This window comes from Sceloporus occidentalis, unplaced genomic scaffold, assembly GCF_023333645.1.
Source record: "Sceloporus occidentalis isolate IW3139 unplaced genomic scaffold, rSceOcc1.0.p SCAF_14, whole genome shotgun sequence".
Taxonomy (NCBI): Eukaryota; Metazoa; Chordata; class Lepidosauria; order Squamata; family Phrynosomatidae; genus Sceloporus; species Sceloporus occidentalis.
The window spans coordinates 5,584,669-5,604,572 of record NW_028316994.1 but is presented as its reverse complement, the minus strand read 5'-3'; the positions used below and the strand labels follow the sequence as shown (position 1 = coordinate 5,604,572).

Below are 19,904 nucleotides of genomic sequence, written 5' to 3'. Positions count from 1 at the left end.
TGACGTCCCAGCGCCGCACGAGGGTGCCTGGGGCGCCCTTTCCGTGGCGCCGGAAGGAGCTCCATTTCGGAGCTTCTTCCAGCTTTGCGTTGCTGGTGCAGCCTTTAGACAGCTGCGCCAGCGACGCAAAGCAGAAAGGGGCCAAGTGGCCCCTTTCTATGTGTCCCCACCGCCGTCGGGTGTCCTTGAGGCATGAAGCCCCAAGGACACCCCTTTCCAGGCCTCAGGGAAGGGGCCTTTTTCTGCTTCCCCGCGCCCTGGAAAGCGGTGGATCGGGGCCTCAGAGGCTGCCGCTGTGGCAGCTGAGGCCCCGATCTGGCAGGGAAAGGGCCTGATACAGGCCGCCCCAAAAGGATGGTCTGTAACGTGCCTTTATTACCCAATGATGTATCCATTACAGTTTACGTATGGGACACAAATGGGAGATGCACATGGGAGTGTGATAATCTTCACGCCAATCGTGCTATTAGCACGATTTAATCATGTTTTAATGATGCTTGCCTCTTGTGTGAAAAAGTCCAATGTGTTTTAGTGTTGGACTAGGACTCCAGGGGACCTGGGTTGAAGTCCCCATCCAGCCATGGAAAGATCTGGGTAATCTTGGGCAAGTCACTCTTTCAGCCTCAGAGGAAGGCAATGGCAAACCTCCTCTGAACAAATCTTTCTAAGAAGACCCTGTGATAAGTTTGCTTTAGGATTGCCATAAATGACTCGAAGGCACACAACAGCAGCAGCAACAACACTGAAAAGCAGGCCTGAATGCTATTGACAGTCCTAAGTAAAGTAAAACCACTGAATCAATAGACTTTACCTATATGTTGATTCGTCATTCACCACTTGATTTAATATGTCTACTCTGGTTGAGACTAACCCGCTGGCTACATGACTGAGAAAGGAACAGGAGGAGGCATGGGAGCAAGTAGAATCAGTCCTGAGAATCTCTCTACAACAAGAAAGACACAGAGCCAACCATATAAAGTGGACACCCAAGTCGGGAATCCTAGTGCACTCTCTTCAGCTCCTACAACCAATGGAATCAGTTTTACAACCTCTCTTGCATCTTTCTTCACTTCCAAAAGAAAGGATGTAGGTTTTGTTTGTTGTGTGACCTCACGTTCAAAAGAGAAGCAGTGTTCAAAACACAGTACAGGTGAATCTCCTTTATCCGAAATGCGTGGGACCAGAAGTGTTTGGGATTTTGATATTTTTGGATTTTGGAATATTTGTCTGCCGCCTGCTTCTGTCTTGCGAACAAATGACCAAGAGCACTGCTTCCTCCAAGGTAGAAGCAGATGTTTGGAGGGTTCCCCGGAGATCTGCTATACAGTAATCAGGTCTCTTATATAAAATAAAATGGTGCAGCATTTGCGGACTACAGAAAGAAGCAGTTGAAAGGAACAACTAGGATTTCAGGCTGCAGACTGCTTCTTCCTGGATCCTAATGGCTGGCAGCTTCTGGTGCTGCCCCAGTCATTTGAAAGTTCACTCTGTTTTTCACTCATTATTTTTAAAAGAGGATTTTTGACATTTCCTCATGTCTCTCTTCAACCGCTTCTCTCTGCAGCCTGCAAATACAGCATCATGATATTATATACAAAGGAACTGATTACTCTTTTGGAAGATCTCCAGGGAGCTTTCCAGCACCCGCTTCTGCCCTCAAGGGGTGACAGTGGCATTCCTAGTTGTTCATGTCTATCTCCAGCCTCACAAATGCACAAACTACACTAATTGTGTTGTAGCTCCAAAAGTTTTAGATTTTGGGGCATTTGGGATTTTGGATAAGGGAGATTCAGCCTGTGAATATAAACAAGAAGATTGCATCGAATAATAAACTTGCACTGCATGCGCCACTGTATACAGTACACATTTGTATTTCTATGATCCTAATGGATGCAGTACTATTACATAGGCCAGGGGTAGGCAACCTTTTTGAGCCAGGGGCCGGGTTGCTGTCCCTCAGACAACTGGGGGGCCGAAGCCAAAAAATAAATATTTTTTTTAAAATTAAATATATAAATAAACCTGGACAAATGTAGGACAACATTTTCAAATGGAAGACACTTTTTTTAAAAAAAAAATGGAGGACACACGAAAAAATTTGCTGATTTTTTAAAAAAATGTTAGTATAAATGCATGTTTCTGAGGGTTCTATAGACAATTGCCCCGCAAAGGCCCCGGCGGCAATCGGCGGCAGGACTGGGCTGGGGCCGGTCCCAAGGCCTTGCCGGGCCGCATCCGGCCCGCGGGCTGCAGGTTGCCTACCCCTGACATAGGCTATGCAGGAGCTTCCTTACATCTTAGCGTTTTTGTTTTGTTTTGTTTTGTTTTTTTGTTGGAGGTATAAATATTAAAGATTAACAACAAAAACAACAGCAACAGCAAGGGGGGGAGAAAGGGAGGGGGCAGGGGGCTACTACAGGGTAATCTTTTTGAATTACTTCTGACTGGGACTTAAACTCATATTTCCAAAAACTTTACCTGGTTACTTCTGTGTTTTGTTAGTGAGATCAAGGCCCAGCTAAATGAAGCATTGTGAAAGACTGAATAATTTAGGAGAAACAACAGATTAAAATGTCCAGATTGGATATATAGGGCTGGGCCCACATGGTCTCCTAAATTTCACCATCCCATTTGAAAGCAGCTAAGTTGGAAGATGGTCATTTTGAAATTTAGAGGATCTAAGGAAAAGCCTGTCCAAATTTTCTTGCTGCTGAGCTTTCATTTTATTTTTAACTCAGCTATCATCTATTTCTTTAACCCAGGAGCAAGCACTTTAGCATGATGTCTTCTCTGTTATACTTCTTGGGTGTTTTTGTTTGTTTTGTTTTTAAACAATCACACAACATTCCTCTTGTCATGGAACATTCAGAGCCAATTCCCAGCAATGCTTTATTCCTACCCACAGGCTGTCATTTTTTAAATTCCAGGATACACTGAAGAATAACAAACACACAAAAGGAGTGTATGGCTGTATAGTTCCAATTAAGGGAGTAAGATTTTTTGGGACCCTGCACTTTTAAAAAAAGAAGGCAAGGTCATCCTGGTCTCCAGTGCCAATGCTGAGCAAAGACACAGAACAGATATGATGACTGGATAATTATCTCTACCATTATGAAATGGTTGAATGGAATTTCCCAAAAATAAAAAGGAGCGGGTTTTGTCGGCTTTCCATTCGGGTTAATTTCACATTATTTCTCTTTCATGCAAACGTCATCTGAAAACAACCCACTTTCTGTTTGGGTTAACTTCGAACATCCTGTGAAAAACAACCCGCAAAAATGGGCCATTTTCACTTTAAATCTAGTTTATGCACGTCATTCGTCCTACGTGATATACTTTTATATGTGGGGATGCCTTTGAAAAGTGCTCAGAAACATCAATTGGGCTGAAGGTTGTAGCCAGTTTGTTGTTGTTGTGTGCCTTCAAGTCATTTCCAATTTATGGTGGCCCTATCACAGGGGTCTCTTGGCAAGATTTGTTCAGAGGAGGTTTGCTATTGTCTTCCCCTGAGACTGAGAGCATGTGACTTGCCCAAAATCACCCAGTGGGTTTCATCATTGAGCTGGAAATTGAATCCTGGTCTCCAGAGTTATAGGGAAGATAAGTTCATCAGAAAAATATGGCTGAGTACCTAATAGAATACAATATGTGTAATACAACTATATATACAGTATAAGACATTTCAAATGAATGTATATTTATATTCGGTATTAGTATTTTATTGATTGTATTTTGTATTATCATATCATTTTTACTGAGGTAATCCCGCCTCGATCCTGGGGAGAGGCAGGAAATATAAATAAACATTATTATTATTATTATTATTATTATTATTATTAGTGTATTTAGCTTTTGTTTTTGTAGTGCCCTACATTTCTCTGGGATGCCTTACATTTTACGGAGCCTTGTCCTCCTTTGGCATTTAGGACATCTGGTCCCCCTGCATACAAAAGCCATCTACAGTAGTTAAGTCTCTCCCACTATGGTGAGATGCAATGTACTCCTGTTTAAATCCTCCTGCCTCCCCCTCGCACTGCTCTGACCCTTCCTCATCACACTCTCTCAGCCTCCAACTCCCCTCCCTCCAAATTTCCAAGCCAGGCTACTCGGACTGCCACTTACATCACAGATGACCGATGGGGGATTTTGAAGCGGCACTACTAGTGGGGATAACAATCGTGCCAAAAGAAAACCCAATTACATTGGGGTAAAGAAAAGATCCCCTTTCACAGTGGGAACAAGGGACCTTTTAGAATCGATTTCCAAAACGGAGCAAGGGCAAATCAGAAATCAATTTAAACTGCAAGTGCAAATGAACCCTTGGTGTGCAGCAACTGAAATAAGCTGAGGACAAAGGGGGAAAGAGAAACAAGTGCATTTGAAAAGCAGCTGAAAAAGTGAGACAACAGAATGCATCTGCCACATTGTTTGTCATCAGTGAAGGTTATCTTATAGCAGTCATGTTTGTCAGTGTTTAGTCCCACTCACCCCCCCCCCCCCCCCCACTGACAAATTTGTTGCTTGGAAGTCCTCCTCTTTTTAAAAGAAAACACCAAGTAATTCAGGAGCTGGTCTGAGTTCCAAAGTGCCCCAAATGCGAATGTTCAGAAAGGTTTGTTTTCTTATTTTCACGTATGTGTGTTGTCACTGAAACCCAAAAAGGGATGTGGTTTGTCAGATGACATCAGAGGAATCTGTGGACAGCAAGTGCTGCGAAATCACAAATTTTGTACATGACTACGAATAACTGGCTGGCTAAACACAGTTAGTTGTGTTTCAGAAGCTGGATCCCTTTGTGGAGATCTTTGCCTGCAGAACACTGGAGATAACCAATGGATGCTGCTGGCAATACAGGCAAGAGACCTCTCAACATGGAAGCATCTTTAAAAACCCTCTTTCTTGGTTGGTATCTCATATGAACTAGCAGCGAAACAAGAAATATGCATTGGCAGTAGTGGAACGATTACATACTTTGTATTAAGTCAGTTGCTGTACCACTAATGGAACAATTTTCTTTCCAGGATGGTGGATGCTTGGGCAGTTGTGGATGTCTACAGGTGAGTATGAAATAAATCCTGTTTTGCTCATCATAGGATGGCTCCATACTGCAGAATTAAAGCAATTTGATACGACTTTAACTGTCATGGCTCCATCCTGTGGGATCCTGCGATTTAAAGTTTGTTGAGGTATTCAGCCTGGTCTATCAGAGAGCTCTGGTACATCACCAAACTACAAATCCCAAATTTCTGCAGGATAAAGTCATGGCAGTTAAAGTGGTGTCAGACGGCTTTCATTCTACAACCTGGATACACCTGTAGTCATTCAAGTGGTGATAATGTTTCCATTTGCCTTGATTTTGTTTTCTCTCAAAGATAAAACAAACAAAAAATCCAAAAACCTATTTCCTATTTCCAGCAAGGCAGGTTAAGGATAAGTAAAGACATAGTTTAACACCCCTTCTAACATGCAGATCCATAGATTTGCAGAGAGAGGTACCTATGGCAGATACCCAAAGTTCCCAGAGAAAATGATGGGAGGAGGACCATTTAAGATTCAAGTGGTGTGATTACAATACCTAAGAAGCAAATTACAAAATACACCAAGAGCTCCATTCTTTTCCCTTCATTTTAAAAAACCAAGCTGTGGCTCAGAAATTATATGGAGGGAAAGTCAGACTGCCATTCCCTTCAACTGAGCCACCAATGTCATCCCTATGTGGCTTCTAGGAAACTACTGTCTCATTGCATGATGTCTTCCAAGAAGCATTAGTAACTCTGTATTACAGCATTTAAAGCAGCGATGCTGCTGGGGACCCGTGGTTTTGTAAACGAAAGACAGCGAGAACAGGCGAAAGAGGAAGAGGAAAGATGCTCTCACCACTTTGTGACTTAAAAAGCAGATCATTTTTGGAATTTTTGAGATTTCCCCCCACTGTCCATCCCTCTCCTATCCAGAAGATATAGCAAACTGGCTGTCCTTGGAATGCAGCATACCAATGTCTCCACCTCCTTTCCACCAGCCATCTCTGGTGTGACAATCAGAAGCCTCTTTTCCCTTGAATTTATCTAACCCTGGAACGACCCTGGAATGCCCCTCATTGTGTTTAAGATGGCTCCTGATTGCGTTTGACATCATGTGATAAACAAACTTGAAACTCCATGATTGCCCCTGCATTGCCTTCACACTGAACCTGGGATAACCTCAAATTTTGCTCATGTGATAAGGGCCTATGTTAAGGTGTGGCATAATGACGTAAGTGTTGGCTTGCAACTCTGGAGCCCAGGATTTTATTCCCAGCTTGATGACAAAACCGGCTGGATGCCCTTGGGCAAATCCCATGCTCTCAGACTCAGGGGAATGCAATGGCAAACCTCCTCTGAACAAATCATCTGGGGGAAAAACTCCATGATAGGGTTGCCATAAGTCTTAGGGTTGCCATAAATCAGAAGCGACTGGAAGGCATGCAGCAACAATAACAAATATTCCCTACACTACTGAATATATAGGGTCATGAATATGTCGGGATCATGAACCATTTATGGCTGCGTTAATTCCAGGCTACACATTCACAACTGCAATTGTCAATTCAAGCCACTATTTTTGTAAGGTCACATACCTAAAGAGAGCTGTACCTCATATATCTTATATCAGTACGTTGACTTTTCTTAAGATGCTGTTGTTGTACCCTCAGAACCAGTCACTCTCTCTATATATGGCTTACCAGTTCCATTTCAATTGCAAGAGGGAAATAACTGATTCATCCAAACCAGCTCAACAATTCATTTAGCTAAAGAATATGAGTCTGAGGGTCCAAGTGAATTACCACATTTGTCTTGACTCCTTTTACTTGTGGATTTAGGATTGTGATAGATTAAGATGCCAAGGATTTTGTGAAATAGAAATAAACTTAGCAGTGCATAGATTTGTTAGTCTGTTCCTTTGAGCCCAAGGGTTTCTCAGTGCATGTCTTCTTAAAAGGATAACTAGACGTTGCTGTCCTATGTAAGGTGTGAACAATTTTCCATGGGAAAATATAGCATGACCAAATATCCTAAGCTTTCTAATCACTTATCTGTCAATAAAATACATACAACACCATAAAACTGACAACATCTATCTTTCAGAAAGCTGGAAAAGTCAAAGTGATTTTAACAAGCTATATGTCATTTCAGTTGTATCAAAGTACAGTATAATCCCAAATCCCCAAAACAGTGGATACCTCCAAGTAATAGCAAAAGCCACTTGAGATAATGCAAGCCTGTGACTAACATGGTCATTTTATATTTCCCCCCCTACTGTATGATTCTTAACACTTGCCTAATGAAGACGCGAGCGGAGCTACAAAAGCTTGCATTATGTATTTTGTGCATTTTGGTCAGCCAATTAATGGTATCACTGTTTCGTGAATTTTGGATGTTATTGTACTTTGCTATATGGCCAACATGGCTATCCCTGAATATGATGCCCAGTCCATCAAACTTTCCAAGGAACACTCAAAATGCATGTGATATTCTTTAGCAGACTTTACCCCTTCCAAGCACCAGATTGAGGGCTCCCTTCTTTGTTCCTCCCAGACTTTACCGATGTTCCATCTTCCCTAGCTCACTCTTGATCTATTTCTTTCATCCGTTTGCCATCTAGGACAATCATTTTCCAAACCTTCCATCTCTGTCCACCCCAAAGGGATGGTTGCTTTGGGTGGAAATGTCAGCATCCACTGCCAAACACAAAGTGAACAATATGCCGAGTTCTATCTCTCAAAAGATGTAATTTCATCTAAGAGCACAGCAGAAACCAAAGATGCAGATCCACATGAGGTGATATTTCCTATTTTTAATGCCAAGAAAACAGATGGAGGAAAGTACTGGTGTTTATATCACTTCAAGGAAGACCAAATTAAATGGTCGCCTCCAAGTGACACTGTATATATCAACCTAACAGGTAAGATTGTGGCTTAGCTTTCTATATAATGACACAACTAGTTTTCTGCACCAGTAAAGCAAATGAAAGTGTTTCCTTGTTTATACTATGGAAGAATCCTGGGAATTAGTACCCTTCCAGATGATGTTGAACTACAACATCCATCTCCCTAGCCAGCATAACCAATGGTGAGGAATGCTGGGTGTTGCAGGCCTGCTATATCTGTAAGGCTGTACAAGGCTGTACAATTCTCATCCCTGCTATAGATCACAGTATAATTAGGAAAAGGGACAGAGGGATTATGTTACTGCATTCAGCCACAATAAAATATTTTTCATTTTTCCTTTTTGTTCACTTTGTTGTTGTGAACCTTCAAGTCACTTCCAACCTAAAGTGATAGAATCAGAGAGTTCAAAGGGACCACAAGGGCCATACAGTCTGACTCTTTGCAATGCATGAATATTGAATTAAAAACAAAAACCCTATCAAGGGCTGAGGCTTGAGGACAAGGAACTGTCAAATTACCAATCTTTAAAATGCTCTGAGAGCCTTTGTGGCTGAAGAGCAGTGTACAAACTTTCTCAAATAAATAAATAAATAAATAAACCTTGCGGCTCACTCAAGCTCACCCAATGGGTTTCCATGGCTGAGCACAGAATTGAACCCTGATCTCCAGAGTCGTAATCCAAACTTCCATCAACAACAAAATATTTTTTCTGTGGCTGGATGCAGCAGAAGCAGCAGCAGATGTGATCTCCATAGAAAGAAATTCAATTGTTCCCAGCTCTAGATTCTAAATTCTCCAAACCTGCCATCAAGTTCGAAAGTACGAGAGAATGTGCCCTGCTTTTGAATATCTCCATGATGTGTCAAGGGCTGGAGAATATTCTGACCTTTGCATACATCAAGGAAGCAAATAGCATAGTGGACTGTCAGATGAGGTGGAGATACAGCTCTGTGCCCTTTCTGATCACTTCGAGGTACAGTCAGAGAGACTCTTGTGGCCCCAGAGTAATGGAACTGGCAAAGGGACCCACAGGCCCCTGGAGCTAACCTTCTCTTGCTTTAGTGTCACAGAATGTCATTTCCCAGTCACCTGTCATAGGGGTGGGAATGGTGGGGTGGGCAAGAAGGACAGAAAGGCTTATTATTGATAGATGACCCATACAATTATAACTTAGGACTTTATCACATCATAGTGTTCTGCCCTTAAAATTGCGTTCTTTTCAAAAGTGCTATGTAATCAGGACTACTATCTTCTTTATCCCACATTCATATTCTTCACAATCTTTCTGGCATTACAACCTTGGTTAGAGCTAATACCTTATCACACGCAGCATTTGGCATTGCCTACTCAGTACCACCCAGTACTGTCCCATGTGTGCCTAGTTTGTCACACAGACGCACAGACACCCCCCAAAGAAATATATATTAAAAGGAGTCTTACCTTTAAAAGGGCCTTTTTTCCCTGGGAATGGAAAGACCAATCAGGGTAGACTGATGGCAGTTCAAAGTGAAGTGTCGGAGGCAATAAGTATTACCAAAGGTTCTTTTTCTGGCTAGAATCACAGTTTAAAAGCCACGTGTAGCAATCTCCTTAAGTTTCTGATATAGAATATCATCTAGAAATCACCATCTTTTTTAAAGCCCTGCATGTATTTGACTTTCCTCAGATATTATTTCTAAGCCCTGCCATCCATTGATGTCATGCTTTCTCTGGTTAATCTTATCTTACTAACTCAGGAATTTACTGGCAGGCAAAGGGCAAGTAATACCTAAAGACCAACCACAGACCACCCAGAATTAAAGCAGAATTGAGTTATTGCCTTACAATTACTAATACCAACAAAGCAAGAAAGCAGATCATTCATGTAGATTTTGCATGAATGAAAAGAAACATTTCACATCAAGATAACAACTGATAGGAGGTGACATCATGGGATAGGTCCCAGCAAAAGACGCTATTGCCTGGCTGTTATTGCAATTTATTGCCTGTGTGTTATAAAAGTGCTTAGTGGAATGGAGCACTGTAGTTTCTCCAATTGTAAAAGGAAAAAGAAAGAAAGAAAGAAAGAAAGAAAGAAAGAAAGAAAGAAAGAAAGGAGGGAGGGAGGGAGGGAGGGAGGGAGGGAGGGAGGACTATTTGTGACTGGATTCAGTAGCAACTGTCATTTCTATATTGAACTATATCAAGGCTCATTAAATTCTTTCTACATTTAGATCCCACATTGCCCAAACCCTCCATCAAGATGATACCTACAAGAGAGAATGCTCTGGGTTTGAATGTTACCATCCAGTGCCAAGGGGCAGAGAAAGGTCTGACTTTTGCCCTTCAAAAGGGAAGTATGCAGATAACATTTCAGACCACAGATGCTGAGATGGACACAGCTGAGTTTTCTTTTGTCATGTTGAGGATGGAGGATGCAGGGAGCTACACTTGCCAATACTACCACGGAAGTAATCCATTTGTCTGGTCAGAGCCAAGTGAGCCTGCAGAGCTGGTCTTGAGAGGTAAGACACCAAACTCCAAACACTTCACTTTCTAACTCTTACTGAAGTGCTAAGAATGACAGGTTGGAAAGTAATTCTGGTGGAATTTATAGCATGGTATATCAGAAGCTGGTGCTTAGGAATCACCTTAGCATCAGCAATCATCATCATCAGCAGCAGCAGCAGCAGCGGCAGGAGCAGCAGGAGCAGCAGAAACAGCAGAATAGGAAGAAAGAGTCAAACCAGAAATTAACGAGAATGCCTTGAAATGACTTGAAGGCACACAACAGCAACACCAACAACAACCAACAACAGTGTTGTGTACCTGCCTGTCTGCTGGCATGTTTATTTACATCAGGGATGAAGGAAGTGTATCCTGTGAGCCACAAGCACCTTCTACTCTCACTTTATATCTCCTAATCCCTCCCTCCAGCACTAAATTGGTGGAGTTGGGGTGGGCTGGCAACATTTCTTTAAAAAGATTAATAGTACAGACTAGTCTTTTAAATCTCTATCTCCCCAGAACCTCTCCCCAAACCGGAAAGTGTTCCCCTAAACCCAAAAGTCACAACCGTGGTGTGAAAGTAAGAGTGGTGACCAGACTAAAGCAGGCCACAGTAGCTAGCGTCTACTAAGAAGAAGTTTGTCACTCTTTAGAGGAACCTGCAGTCAATGTCCTCTTGTTCCAGTTAAGCTGTAAACAAGAATCTGAACTCGGGCTTGTGAAGGATCTGTGGTTCTTTGGTACAGTGTGTGCTCATATTAAAGATTATATAGAAAAGCTTGCTGCTATGAGATAAACGTCAAAAGGGCATTGCTAGAAAGATCTTTATTTTCTTGGTAAAAGTGATTGGCCAGGGAGAAGGATTCAGGGATACTCTGAAAGTTTCACTATTAAGATTTGAAAAGGAACATTCTTTGTTTGATGGTAGGTGTTTCAAAGAGTGCCTCATTTTCAGTATCAACTTTGACAACTTTGACATTGCAAGGCATGTCTGGGTGTAATTGTTGGCCAACAGGGTTACAACAGGCTCTGAAGTGTGCAAAACTGCTTATAGCCCAGCCTTCTGTTATCAAACAGCTAAACAAGAAGACAAGAAACAAGACAAGAGAATAAAGAAGAAACTAAGGATAGAAAGGAGGGGATGTGGGGGGAAAAATAAGATTTTTGTATTTCAGCAGGGCAATAGAGAACCAAAATCTTGCTCTTCTAAGACCAAGTTCAGTTTCTTGTTTACAACGTAGCTGGCTTGTTAGATAGGATTAGGTGACTTTTACAATGTCTACATATTCTCTCACTATTGAATAGGCAGTGGTTGAGATTTTGAATCAGTTGTATATGTGTAACTGTAGGCTACACATTTGTAACTGCAATTGTGAATTCTGGCCCATGTTCTCAAAATATTGATTCTGGGTATTGGTATCATCTGGCATGGAAGTAGTGGGTTCGGGCATGAAAGGGACAGGCATGATATTGTGGAACGGAAGGAGAATTGGTGTAAATGTGCTGAGGAAGCGCTGTGAGAGAAGATGAATAGACTGATAGCAGAATCTCTGCAGATAGCCTTTGGGTACTGCCTGGGGTTGATGTGCAGAGATCATAATTCTGTGGCAAGGATTTGCATGCAGAAGGTCCTAGGGTTGGTTCATGTCATCTCCAGATAGGACAGGCAAAGACTCCTGTTCAAAAGCTTAGGGAACTGCTGTGAGTCTATATAAAGAGTACTGAGATAGCTGGATCAATGGTACAAGCCAGCTTTTGAGATCTTTAGAGTAGTGAGATTTGAACTCAAAGGTTTCCACAATTTTACAGATCGCTCCACAGCAACCATACCAGCAATCATACCAGTCAGTATTGCTGCAGGCTTTCTCTTCTTGGTTTTCCTTTTGTTGTTGCTTGTCTGTGTACTGCAGAGAAGAAAGAAGAAAGGTAAGTGAAACACCGGATAGGTTAATTTATAATAGCTTAGGTCATAGTTAAAGTGTACCATATAAATATCTTCAATAAATAGTATACTGTAATATACTACCAGCAGTTAATGGGCAGTGTTCATAATAATTGTTGCTAGTACTTTCTGTATTCAATTTAATCCAACTCCCAGCTATGTATACTTGAATCCTGGAGATTATACTCCCTGCATCTGACAAAGTGGATAGTGATCCAGAGAAGGTTGTGGTATAATTAATCTTTTAGTGGTAGAATGTCATGTGACTATTGTTATTGTAATAAAGGCTAAGCCTCCCTCATCCGGAATTTCAAAATCCAAAATTCTCCAGAAATACAAAATTGTCCACATGGTTGCCTGAGATAGTGACACCTTTGCTTTCTGATAGTTCAGTGTATTTGTTTCATGCGCAATTGCCAGTTCATTCATAGGTTTCGCCCGTAAATGAAAAGGGACAGCTGGGGGACAGGGCAGCTACAGGTGGGTGTTGTTGTTGTGCAATCGCATGGCCAAAGCTGCTTCCTTCAAAGGGAAATTATGGTTTAAAAGGCATGTGTGATAATCTCCTTAAGGGCAAAACAATTAAAACTTAAAAACAATATTGAAGATAATTCTTCATATAGTTTAGGACGTTGCCAGTCAGAGGCAACTTACTGAATTGTGCCCAGAAAAAAAACAATGAGAGATTGTTCAGGATGAAGAAATTTTGTTGCAAAGGGGAACCCTTTGCCCATAGTTTGGCAGCCCATAATTTGGGAGCTGACAACCAATGCGGGGAGCAGGGCTTGCAGGGATGAAGCCGAAAAGGTACACCCCCTCAACTTGCTGCCATGCACCATTTTACTTGCAAGTAAACAGGTGTGTGGAAGGGAGGGTTGCACTCAGCCAGGTGTCACCTCTCTTCTGGGGTGTCACCTAGTGTGGTCCCCCCACATCCCCACCCGTGACACTACTGGGCCCAACATGGTGCAATGTTTTTTTCTGGCACAGCATTTATCATATCTAAGAGACAGAAAGCAAGGAACATCTGTCACTGTGACAAGGCATAGTTCTTAGAATATGAATTAGGATGAAGCTGAGTGTACAAATCAAATTTGAAAGAAATTAGCCAAAGATTTAATGTTGTCTCTCTGATCTACAGGCTCCATTGCAGAGGAAAGAAGTCAACCAATGAGCAAAGTAAGAGATTTTCATTTAAAAAACCAAACAAAACTAAATTCATGAGTATGACTGTCTTGTTATTTTTCTGCCCTACAATATGCACCCTCCCTCCCTCTCTTCTCCTCACATACCTTGATCACCTGAAGAAGAGTATGATTCTGCTGAGAAACACTAGGCAAAGGGATCTTGTAGCACCTTTGAAACTAACTGAAAGAGAGAAGTAGAGCTCAGTCAATAAAGTAGATGTATTCCTGGGCATTACTTTGCTAACAGAAAATTTGGTGCCAGAGGTAGAAATAATAGGGAAATAATTGGGATAGGTTTTTGCACACCAAAAAAGAAAAGCAGATCAACATGTTTCAGTAAACCTTTTATCTAAAACTGACAATATGCACAAAAGAGACGATATGAGATGAAATGGCCCGGGCAGGTAAGCCTTGCAGAAAAAACAGAAAAATCTTCTCGGGACCATTCAAAGGTTCCTCCCAAAATGCACCAAGAATGATTCCTCCACCCTTCACTAGCCTCCACTTTTCCTCCTACAGGGGTGGCAAACTTATGGCATACATGCCCTCTCTGACACACAGAGTTCTCTCTGTGGACACATGTGCCATCCGTTGCTTCAAGAGGAGTACGATAGGAGTGCTACTCTTCTTCCCCGGCCCTCCCATCCATTTAACTGCCTCCCTAAAGACAGTTGAAGGGACTGGAGGGTGGGGCAAGAGGAGGAACAGGTGTGCATGCCTCTGGGGGGGCAGTTAAAGGGACAGGAGGGCAGGGGAAGAGCCAGTGCACACCTGTTCCTCCTCTTTCCCCATCCTCCCATCCCTTTAACTGCAAGCCTGAGGCTGAGAGACAGTGCCTTGGGTTTTTTCCCCTGGAAGTCCCACCCCTAGATATCCTGACCCCAGAAGACAAATGTCCCCTCCCCCCAGAAGTTCCCCCTCCCCAGCACCGGGTGACAACCGGTGCAGGAATGCCACTGATTTTGGGCATTCGTCTCTAAAAGGTTTGCCATCCTAGGATTTCCATTTTGGTCTTCAGAACTTTTCTTTACCATGCTGGGAATAATTGGTGAGCCAGACAAATCTCCTTCCTCCTTTCTATTTTGCTGTTCATACATGCTCAGGAAGGTATTCTGGAGGCAGCTATTGCTTACCTTGCCTGGTGTAGGCAAGCACATACAGCTACCAGTAGAATCCTATTTTTCACAGTTCAAGCTTTATTGGCTTGTTTACTGCAGACATTCTGATCCAACCTGACACTGAAAGCCTGTGTTTCTCCACCCCTCCATCACCATCCTCCCTATGAGGATGTTTTTCAAAAACCTACAGCTTGACTGAGGACAATGAGGAAAATGGGGGGCTGGGTAGGAGTAGATAGATGATCAGGAGTATAAGAGTAGGCTGGGTTGGAGTAAAAAGACTTTGTAAAAAAGGATCTTCTTTGTCAGAGGCTTTGTTAACTGAGATATGCCTGCATTTTGAATAAGGCACAGCGACATATGATTCAGGAAGCTTACCAGAAACCCTACAACTGTGCATGTGATGCTGTAGTTCAAAGGTCTTATTTCTATTGACCATCTCCTCTTGTTTCAGTTGCAACTACTCTGGAGAAAGGAATGGAAGGATTATACCCTAAGAGTTTCTTTTATTTCTCTAGCCCTTACAACCTGATGCTGGAGAAGAGCCTGATGAAGTCTCCTATGCAGTATTGAACCACCAGTCAAGGAAAACCAAGCAAGCATCCAGTCTTCTTGACAGACGTCCCGAGGCCTGTGTCTATGCATCTGTTGCCAAAAATTAGAGTCAAGAAGAGACAACAGTGAGCACTTTTCAGACAGATGGATATTCTGGCACCTTGACATACCCCTGAATTCTGTGGGAATGATTCCTGCAAGCATTCCTATTTATTTTCTCCTGAAATGCATTTTTTAAAAAAATTGCATGGCAACTGACTCTTTTTTAAAAGAAAAATGAGGACAAGGAAATTTGTGAATATTTTTAAACATCTCTAACATTGAGGCCCCATTCAGACTCACCTATTTGCGCTGGATGGAACTGGGCACATTCGGGCACCCTCCTCCCGAATCCCTCCAGTGCAAGTGCCACTGCAACTACTTCCAGAGATTTCACATTTGCGGGACCGGTTTAAAATGAAGACATCTTTGCTGTCAATCAAATTCAGTTCCGCTGTCGTCAAGGTGACATTTCCTGCAGCCATTGAGCAACCAGATGTGTGCTTCCCCCCTCCTTTTTTTTTAAAAAAAACCAGGCACCAGTATGCGCAGATGCTGTCAAATTTAAAAACTTCCAGGTGTGTGTGTGTGTTGTGTGTATTTTGGTCAATACAGATTATGGATCTTCCCCTGCCTTTGTTTTCAACCCCAAAATGCAATCTAATGCAATCTCTGCATCCTCTCTCCTTGCCACCCCAGAATACCTCATACACATACAATAATAATAATAATAATAATAATAATAATAATAATCAATTCCTCACCCCAAATGGCATCTATGCATCCTCTTGCTTTCCTTCAGCCACCCCAGTTCCTTACAGACACATACAGTAGCAAAAGCATTCTGTATCAATTTGCCAAATTGAAAGAGAAACATTTGTAACATTCGCATTGTGGCATTTGCATATGAAAATAATTTAGAAAAAAAGTCTCCTTGCAAAGTGCCGTGCTGGGAGCAAGGAAGTGAAAGGGAAAGTAGCACAAGCAGAAACACATTCTATCTGTATATGTATCTACCTGTAGCAAAAAGCATGTGCATCGTCTCTCAAAAATTCAAAAAAAAAAAAAAAAAAAAAAAAAGGGGGAGAAAGCTGCCTCCGAGAGCAGAGGCTTACTCCATTCCCTGCCCTCCCTCTGACCTACCCTGAATTGACCCTTTCTCCGGCTCCTTCCTCCTCTGCCTCCTGCTCCCCCATTACCCCGATTCTGCCCTTGGCACCCCCAGCTTCATCGTAACCCCGATTGCCCTCGGCACCCATCCTTCAGCTCCTGCCTCCTCCTCCTCCTCTTCCTCCTTCCGATGCTGCCCTCCATGGCCCCATTCTTTCCCCCGACTTCATCGTCCTCCTCCTCCATCACTCTGATTCTCTTGGCACCCTTTCTCCAGTTCTGCCCTCCCTCTGACCTAAATCCTCCCTCTGAACTTGCCCCAATCATGATCGGGGACAAGTTCATATTCACCTGACCCTTTTTTAAAAAGATACAGCTTTTACTCCGCTTCCAAATGACCCACGCTAAGGGGCATTTGCCCCTCAACAGGTGTGCAAGCCTCAGATTCACTTGTGGGAGATTCGGGGCCAATATGAACTTCACGTGCATAATTCGGTTCCTGATCTAGGATAAAAGTAGTGTAAATGGCCCCTCAGACAGTTCATTACATATAACCATCTTCCAGGAGAAACATAGATGACCAGAAATGCCAAGAACAAACAGCCAAAAATCAAGACAAAATCCAAACAAATCAGTTTCGAAGAACAGGATTTTTGTTTGTTTGTTATGTTAAACACTATGGAGGTGCAACCTATTTAAAAGGTGAATTATTGTTTTTGCACGGCTTTGGCAGAAAAGGCTGAAGATTTTGTAAAATTACAAATCCCATGGAGCTACAGCATTATCAAATTGCATTATTTCTACAGTGTAGAGGCACCCAAAGACAGGGTGAGTATGTGATAGGTTTGGGAGCAGTGAATGAGGAAAGAGTTCAGAGATTTCTTGTTTTGGATGATAAATCTTGTGTTTACAAGTAAACAGAAATCCAAGAGTATCCTCCATCTGGGAGTGATATTCCTTTGCCAGGGAAATCTTCATTGATTGTTCAATCATTCCCAACTTCCTTTCCCATTCTTCTCTCATGAAAAATCCACTCTAATCCTGAATTCTGCCCTGGAATAGGTTTTACAATATAAATATGCCTGCTTGGACACTACCAATTTGGTCTTGCTTGAGGTCAGAAAAACCCTTTTTGTCTGCATCTCACCTGAAAGCTCTGCTTCTGGGAATCGGTATACTATTTAAAATGTATTGCATAGTATGGTGTTGAAAATGTGAAAGGTGTGTGCTGTACCTACATCCCTTTAATATGCTGTATACCACCTTCTATATTGTTCGTTCTTGGATGTGTGCGGCGTGAGAAAGTGTTTCTTGGCATGGACGGTGACTTCCTTTTGATTAATAAATAAAACTAATTTGAACCTCGTACTCTGGAATTCTGTTCTTTGAACCGGTATACACAGGCTAGATCCCCACTTCAGTTGCCCAAGCCTTCTTGCTACTTTGAAATGAGCTAATAAAATTCTCCCATTAAATATACATTGAGGGTGCCCTCCTTTAGGCCCTATCTCTAAATACATGTTGCAAACATCCACTGGCTTCTTCATCAGGCGAAGGTGTTAAAAATCATATAGGAGGGGGGAAATATGACAGTCATGGCTCCAAAAACCATCTCTAAAACAGCTGGCTTCAGAGAAGGCAGCAAACAGTCAAAGAACTCAGCTAAACAGTAGCTTAGGACTCCCAGAAACTCATGTGCAGTATTCTATTGTAGAGAAACTGAGGCTGCATACGTACTGCTGAAATAATCTAGTTTGACATTACTTTAATTGCTATGGCTCAGTGCTATGGAATTCTGGGAACTGTAGCTTTGCGACACATTTAGCTTTCTTTGTGACAGAGCTCTTCTGCCAAAACAAACTACAAAAACCCTAAATTTTAATTTCCATATAATTATTGAAATAAAGGAAAGTGTGTGTGGGGGGGGGTGTAACCATTTTGGACAATTTGTGTATAATTTCCTTTAACACTAAGAAGGGAGGATATTAAGAAGGGAAATTCCTTTTTCTGTAAGACATTGAAACAGGACCTCTATTTCTCTTTCATTGAATGCCGAGGGATTTGCATGTCATCACGATGGTTTTTAGAGCACTACTTCCTGCCTCATTCTCGTAAAAATGGCTCCCCAAGACACAAAAAGGGGAAGGGGATTAAAAGTGCAAAGTGAGTCCTTTACATAAGGCAAAGTTATGCAGCACACATTGGGTGACAGGTTTTGGAACAAATCCTAGAGTCCATATTGCGTGAAGTGACAGCTTTATTTATGCAGCTTTAAACAAGCAACAACTCAAAAACATTAATTTCAGATCTTGGAAATTGTATGCCCCATCTATCCATTTTCTTCTTTATCTCTGACCTCTCTTCAAGTTCCTTCCTCCAAACTGGCCTTGTCTCAATGCTTTGCACATACCTTTTGCCACATACATTTTTGGAATCTTAAAAAAGAGAGGATCACTGTATGCTCCAAAGCTACATGAAGTAGTTAGTTTACTTACCCAGCACTTCTCAGTGTAGAAATTAAGCCTGGCATGGGTTGATAGGTGCAAAAAAATATAATAGGGGAGAACAGACATGGGCTCATTATTAATCATGCTTTTTGCACCATCATTATAACCAGAACCCAACAGATTGTCATTTTGAGGGCAAATAACTAGTTGGGGTTGTGTCTGCATTGCAGAAATAAGGCAATAATACCACAACTCAATTCTATGGTATTCTTGGATTTGTAGTTTTGCAAGACATTTGTCCTTTTCTGTCAGAGAGCTCTTTGCCACAAGAAACTACAGATTCCTGGATTCCACAAGTTGGAACCATGACAGTTAAAGCAGTGTCAAGCTGCATTATTTTGGCAGTGTTGCTTGTGCTCCATTGCCTCGACAAAGAAAAGAAAGAGAAAATAGCAACTCATTCTGCAAAAAGTTCCTCTTTCATCCAAAGAAGGAAGCAGGGTTTATACTTATCATTCCTGTCAGACACGCAGTACAGAACTCTCCTAAAGTCACTTTAATAAACCTCAAAAGCCTGACAGCATAAAAAAGTGGCCACTTGTGATTTGTTACTTAAGACCTCATAACTGCTGGAGATTCATATTTACAGCTGTTAGCAATCTAATGTGACCTCTAAAAACTCCCTTTTCAGTCTAATAGCACCCCAACCAAAATGTTTCTAAGGCACTGAAGATTGGGTGCTAGGGAAAGAGGTCTACAGTGCTCTCCTGGTCGCATGACACATTGAGCCAAGGAGTTGTATCAGGATCCCAAGAGGTGTCTTTGGTTGCCTCTTCTCAATGTGCCCCATGCCCAGGAGAGCACTGCAGATGCTATCTCATAAATACGGAACAGGATTGCCCACCAATGTTTGCTATAATCCACGAAATGATTGTGATGACCATGCTGGGAGGGCAAAAATTACTGTCCATATCAGATGAAAGCAAGAGCAGAAGAATCGCAATAGTAACAGTGAAATCTGAGATTTCTTTACAGTACCGACTACTGGCAAAAGAAGACATTCTTCAATTTAAGTGACTTGTTGGTTATGAT

The 19,904-nt window shown here is 42.0% G+C and overlaps 1 protein-coding gene across 1 annotated transcript; it reads left to right on the top strand.

Annotated features, from left to right (window-relative positions):
• The first annotated feature begins 5,047 nt into the window (after positions 1 to 5,047).
• On the top strand, positions 5,048 to 17,725 carry LOC149303662 (T-cell-interacting, activating receptor on myeloid cells protein 1-like). Its single transcript, XM_089480797.1, has 6 exons — positions 5,048 to 5,057; positions 7,642 to 7,941; positions 10,141 to 10,431; positions 12,236 to 12,340; positions 13,498 to 13,535; positions 15,180 to 17,725. Exons 1-6 carry the CDS (start codon positions 5,048 to 5,050, stop codon positions 15,321 to 15,323), a joined length of 888 nt encoding a protein of 295 aa, XP_089336923.1. The 3' UTR covers positions 15,324 to 17,725.
• Positions 17,726 to 19,904: the final 2,179 nt, after the last annotated feature.